Genomic DNA, 6,127 nt, shown 5'->3' on the forward strand with positions numbered 1-6,127 from the left:
ATAATGACCATCGTTATGTTTGGAGGATAAAGGGGAGGCTTGCAAGCCGAAGAACACCATCCCAACCGTAAAATGTGGGGGTGGCAGCATCATGTTGTGGGGGTGCTTTGCTGCAGGAGGGACTGGTGCACTTCACAAAATAGATGGCATCATGAGGTAGGAAAATTAAATGGATATATTGAAGCAACATCTCAAGACATCAGTCAGGAAGTTAAACCTTGGTCGCAAATGGGTCTTCCAAATGGGTCAATGACCCAAGGGTCATTGACCCCCATACTTCCAAAGTTGTGGCAAAATGGCTTAAGGACAACAAAGTCAAGGTATTGGAGTGGCCATCACAAAGCTCTGACCTCAGTCCTATATAAAATTTGTGGGCAGAACTGAAAAAGCGTGTGCGAGCAAGGAGGCCTACAAACCTGACTCAGTTACACCAGCTCTGTCAGGAGGAATGGGCCAAAATGCACCCAATTTATTGTGGGAGGGTTGTGGAAGGCTATCTGAAATGTTTGACCCAAGTTAAACAATTTAAAGGCAATGCAACCAAATACTATTTGAGTGTATGTAAACTTCTGACCCACTGGGAATGTGATGAAAGAAATAAAAGCTGAAATAAATCATTCTCTATTCTATTATTGCGACATTTCACATACTTAAAATAAAGTGGTGATCCTAACTGACCTAAAACCGGGACTTTTTTGCTAGGATTAAATGTCAGGAAATGTGAAAAACTGAGTTTAAATGTATTTGGCTAAGGTGTATGTAAACTTCTGACTTCAGCTGTATATGGTAAAATAATGGTTAATAAACAACTAAGGGGGGCCCTATAAATGATGTTTTCTCAGTTTTATTTATCTTTGGTCTGAGATTGATTTGTTTTTTTCACTCACAAACTGACAATTGTTCATAGAGAAACAACGGAACAGGATGTTCTGAGTCCATGCCAATGCTTAAATCACATCTGAGGGCCTTTTTGGGGGTCTGGAAGATAACGAAAGACAGACATGAGCATTATTGTTGGAAATTAATTAGCAGATATTGTGTTAGGTTTGGCTTTTTAAACCAATAGTGGCTAACCAGGAATTGGATAATGTCAATGTTGATTAGATAATAGCTGGGAGCTTGCGGTGTCTGATACTTGTGAGATTTGTTTGACAGTTTGTGGTGAAACACCTGAAAATTGCATGTACTTTCAGAATTGTTTGGTGAGCTACTCATAGGTAGGTGGGCAGCGAGCTACCTGTTGGAGACCCACGGCCTATTATACAACGGCCTGTTTGGACAACTCGGTATACCATAGTAGGCCTATAGCGTCTTCGTCATTCTGTGACGATGTGCACGCCACTGCGGGGATCCGCCGCAGGATCAAAGCTCTGCAGAGGGAGTGCAGGGGGGAGCACAGGCCAAACGCCCAAACAGCAGGTTTGAAACTAACACCAACTGCACCCCAGATGGTCACAAGGGCACGTCATTGCCACTGTGTGGATCCACAATACTATCATGCACGATTTTATGTTGCATTATAATGTATATATTACAATGGAGTCTGTCCTTTATTGCAAGTTATTGTGATCTTACTCTTCACACTATAACAACGTTTATGGCCTCTCTAAAAGTGTACATTAAAAGCAATAGTTGGTGCGTTGTCTATAAAAATTCATACGTCACCTATTTGCGGAATGACTAGTATACTAATGCCATTGATGAAGATATAATATAAATACCCTTTGTCCAGAAAGAACCATGCTGTTGAGTATTATAGTTGTCAACCATGAAAGAAGCTCAGCAACTGTCAAATAAGACCCCCACCATCAACAGATATAGTTGTAAGTCTTTTATCAGTTGATAAGTCATTGTAACTAATTCAACTTTTGAACGTTTTTTTATTACAAATATAGTGGTCTGTATTAACACAATATTGTGATATACCTGCATGGTACTAATAATTGAAATAGCATCTATTGTGTTCTATGTCGGCCTAATTATCATACACCTGGCTTATTATCAGAAGATTGTTTAGTGAACAGTCTTGCCGTGGGCTAATGGCGTTGTACGTACATCTAGGTTGGCCGTCTACGCCTGTATATGACTTTGCATGGGGACAGCATTGTCATAGCTGTTGATGAGACCTTGATAGGCCTGAACATGGACAAACAACACCGCTCGCTAAAGAATGCGTTTTTTTCTCATGAGTTTACCTCTCCAAACCTTCAAGGGTGTGTTTCAGAGAGTGTTTGTTTTGAACCTTTACGCAGAGTGTGAGGTGGAGAGCGACTTGAGGAAGGGAGAGTATGTTTACATGTTTAGATATTCCAGAGGCGTCCATAGGTAAAAAGGTCAGCGCGAGCCACCTGGAATGCACCGCAACATTCCCCACCCCATGCAGCGTGCAGGGCAACACTATTGGGCGTGTTGGGCTAGTTTAGTAAATTCCACGGGGGTCAAACCAAGGGTAGACTTACTGTACGTAGTAATACCATTGAAATACTTTACCTGTATGTCACTTATGTGATTTACTAGTTATCACATATTTTGGGACAAAACTCATTCAAAAGGAATCGACCATGGCAACAAATAGGCTATAGGCTACTCTATGCCCTGGTTCATGCTGCGTATTTGCATAGGCCTCATGGAATAAACTTTTTTTTAATGTTTACAATCAATATATTCATTAAGAAATATTATAAATGCACGTTTAACTACCATAAATTATAATAAAACTAACAACACGATCTGCAATATCTTATTTTTATTTGAGGTAGACAGAGATGAACCAGCATTGATTGAGATCCTTTCCAAAACATGTAAAACAGACATGAACTAATACAACTCAGTCGATCTGCACATACAAATAATACAATTCACTCCTATTGCCTTGAAATAGAAATGTAGGCCTAACCGTAGAAAATAAAACTAACTTCAGAATACCCTGTTTTTCGGAAGACACTAGCCTATTATCAAAACGTTTGACTCCATCCTGGAAAAGTTACAGCCTATTAATCCAAAAAAGCCCATTTCAAAAGTAAATTGTCGAGTTGGTTTCACTCAGGCAGGTGTTAAAAGTTGCAATAAACTTTCCTTTTAGTTGTATGACATGATAAACGTGTTCTATCCTCTGGCCATTTAATAATAGAAATACTCCCTCTAATCATCATTCGTCATTTTGGATAACGTCATCTTGCGTGAACCATTCCCTGTATAGGTTTAGTTCACGTCTGCTATTTAGACAATAACAATTGGCTATACAGACATGTGTTGACATTACTAGAGTGAATAGCATTGGGTAATCCACCCGCTCGTGTTTAAATTAGTAATTTCACTGTATATTTCAATTAAAGAACATCGCCAAATCACACACACAACTTCCCGTGTAAAGTAATAATTCTATAGTGCAAAGAGTCAGTAACACATGAACCCTTTCTACCTAACTTACTGACGGTAAAGTCGTTTCATGTCAAAACCTCTATACAAATAAGAAGAAATACAGTTTTTTTAAACACTACAAAATAGAAATAAATTCAACAATACAATGTTTTGCCAAGAGGCTCCCTGTATAAACATTATTATAAGGCTCGCTTTGAGATTTGTAAACATGCAAAAGTGCATCACTCCAATAGTCGTGGGTATGAAGATTTACGACCCTGTACATCCAAACAGATTTTGTGGGGTGGAAAGAAACGTCTAGTCTAGAAAGATGTTGCGCACATCATCCACAGTTGTGCCTTTGTCACCTCGTTTTTTCTCCCTCGAAGTGTGCGTTTCGAAGTTATTATTTGAGTTTAAATCATATACAAAACAAACTCCTCTTACAGACATGTTGCATACCGGGTGGAATAGTCTATTCAAGCATGGATAGAAATGTTTTGACTTATTATCAATTCGTTCACTTGTTCTTCCCATTCGAGTTCATCACTTTGAAGTTCAGTGTCTGCAAGTTGCAGTTTATTTGGTCCATCAGGTCTCGGAACTGGGAGACGCGCCAGGAGATATGGAGCTGGAATGGTCCGAGTTGTCTTCCAGGTCCTTGGAAGAACCCGTGCTCGAGGCTGAGGCCAGGCCCTCTTTCTCGCGCTTCTTCTGTTTCATCCTGCGGTTCTGGAACCAGATTTTCACCTGCGTTTCGTTGAGCTCGAGGGTGGCGGCGATTTCCACGCGCCTGGCCCGCGTCAAGTACTTGCTGAAGTGGAATTCCTTTTCGAGCTCGGTCAGCTGCTTGGTTGTAAAGTTGGTGCGGATGGTGTTCTGGGGTCCCATTCCATAGTCAGCCACTTTAGCTGTGAAAAAAGAGAGAGAAAGAAAGAGGGGAGAAACGCATTATAATCTGGAATAGATTGTATGCCTAAAATATGGAAATTGTATGTGTAAAATATTTAATCCGTCGTTAAATGTTTAAGCCCATAAAGAGAAAAAAAGGTGTGATTTGACACCAATACCGCATAAATCATTATTAATGATTAAATGATTTACTTGGAATGAAGATTGGATAATGTCATACTAAAGGGTTCATCAATTACGCACCCAACCATTTCAAGTCCCAAACTGTTGACTACTGTATATAGGTAAGTTCACAGACTCAACCTCCTACTTCTTTTCCCATTACTCACTCCTGAAGAATGAAATAAAGCTTCCCCACGTTGGGGGAGACATAAACGCATTTGATACGTGTAATTCCATATTCCGACCGTAATATTTTACGATCTATGCCCACGGTAGCAGGCCTACTACGTGAGGTTAAAACGTGGGTCGGTGCACTCAATTCAGACGGGCCAAGCATGGCGAGGAAGGAAAGGCTGGGGAATACAATGGAGGACAACTGAAACGAGAACTGTGACAAGTTAAAGATAACAGAGTTGGGTCACTTCCTAGGGCGTAAGAAAGCACGTCTGCTCGATGCATTAGTGCAAAGGCTGAGTAGACGGGGAGAAAATAACACATCAAGCACATCTACCAGAGCCATGTCTGGTCAGAGATACCGCTATGACTCGGAATGGTGCTGAGAAATCCCCATATGTTGTGTATCAGAGATAGTGGAGTGAGGCAACACTATCCTCAGTCCTCAGTCATGTCCCTTATGGGGCTGGAGAGTGCATGTGCATTTGCATACCACATCCATTAGCCTACCTGAGCGGTGGGTCGACATGTTTGGGTCACCTGGTGGACCTAATGAACTTTGAATTACCTTCTCTGACAAGAACGTTTCGATTTGGTGCATGGGTCAGATTTTTCTTTGGACTCTCCCATCTCACCTGTTTTAGGGGGGTTCCTCTTGACTTTCATCCAGTCGAAAGTCTTTCCTTGTGGTGTTTGCTCTGCGTCCTTCTCTCTCTCCTGAGAGGCCGAAATGTCAATATAGGTGCTCTGCAAATAACCCCGCTGGTGGTCCTGGCCCTCGCAGCCGTGGTGCTGGTACTGTGCCGCTGGGACAGCCCCCTGCGCACCGCAGTATGCCCCGGCCAGGGAGCCGTAGTTGGGGCCTACATTGGAGGCGGAAAGGCCCGTTGATTGATAGTACATCCCGTCCTGCTCGTTGATAAAGTATTGTGGGTGTCCATAGTCCGGGTTTGTGCACGCTTCCGTCCCATATCCCGCAGTCCCTGTACTGCCATATGGAAGGACCATGTTGGCATGATGCGACTGGGGCTGATGATGATGCGCGTAGCTACTGCTCTGGTGCTGATGTTGGGCCACCACTGCCTGGGCGCTGCCCGCCACGTAAAGCCGTCCATCGCCGTTATCACTTGTTGTGCCGGAGCCCGAGTGAAAAGGGGCCGGGAAGCCTTGGTCCAAGTGGTGGTATCCGGACTTGGGTGAGTAGGCGTTCGGTCCACGGTTACAAATTGAGTACTCTAAGAAAGAGTTCATTCTGGAATTCTCCATGCGCAAATTGATGACGGAGGATCAACCTGCGTTTCGGGGGATTCCTCCTACCCTGCAACCTCTCGGTATGTCATGTGGAAGAGAAAAAAATAAGCTCTCACCTCACGGAGAAGTCACCCTGGGATTCCCTATAACACTTTTTTTTTATTTTTTTTTAACCTCAGCTGCTGGTCACGTGAGCCGTCACGGCGCCAATGGTGATGGGGACCTCCAGAAGTTTGTCAGCGCACCGCGATCATCGATCACGCGGCTG

At 42.9% G+C, this 6,127-nt stretch overlaps 1 protein-coding gene across 1 annotated transcript; it reads right to left on the minus strand.

Annotated features, from left to right (window-relative positions):
* Positions 1–2,806: 2,806 nt before the first annotated feature.
* LOC109892224 (homeobox protein Hox-B1-like) lies at positions 2,807–5,874 on the minus strand. The gene is made up of 2 exons (XM_020484663.2): positions 5,244–5,874; positions 2,807–4,271 (listed from the first exon to the last, which is right to left on the minus strand). The coding sequence occupies exons 1-2, from the start codon at positions 5,872–5,874 to the stop codon at positions 3,952–3,954; spliced, it is 951 nt and encodes a 316-aa protein (XP_020340252.1). The 3' UTR covers positions 2,807–3,951.
* Between the last annotated feature and the right edge of the window lie 253 nt (positions 5,875–6,127).

Source organism: Oncorhynchus kisutch, linkage group LG6, assembly GCF_002021735.2.
Source record: "Oncorhynchus kisutch isolate 150728-3 linkage group LG6, Okis_V2, whole genome shotgun sequence".
Lineage (NCBI taxonomy): Eukaryota > Metazoa > Chordata > Actinopteri > Salmoniformes > Salmonidae > Oncorhynchus > Oncorhynchus kisutch.

Excerpts from the sequence above, each read along its gene's own strand:
- LOC109892224 (XM_020484663.2), bottom strand. The coding sequence starts at position 5,874 with ATGGAGAATTCCAGAATGAACTCTTTCTTAGAGTACTCAATTTGTAAC. Across the intron at positions 4,272-5,243 it reads GAGGAACCCCCCTAAAACAG|CTAAAGTGGCTGACTATGGA; the intron begins GTGAGATGGGAG and ends CTTTTTTCACAG.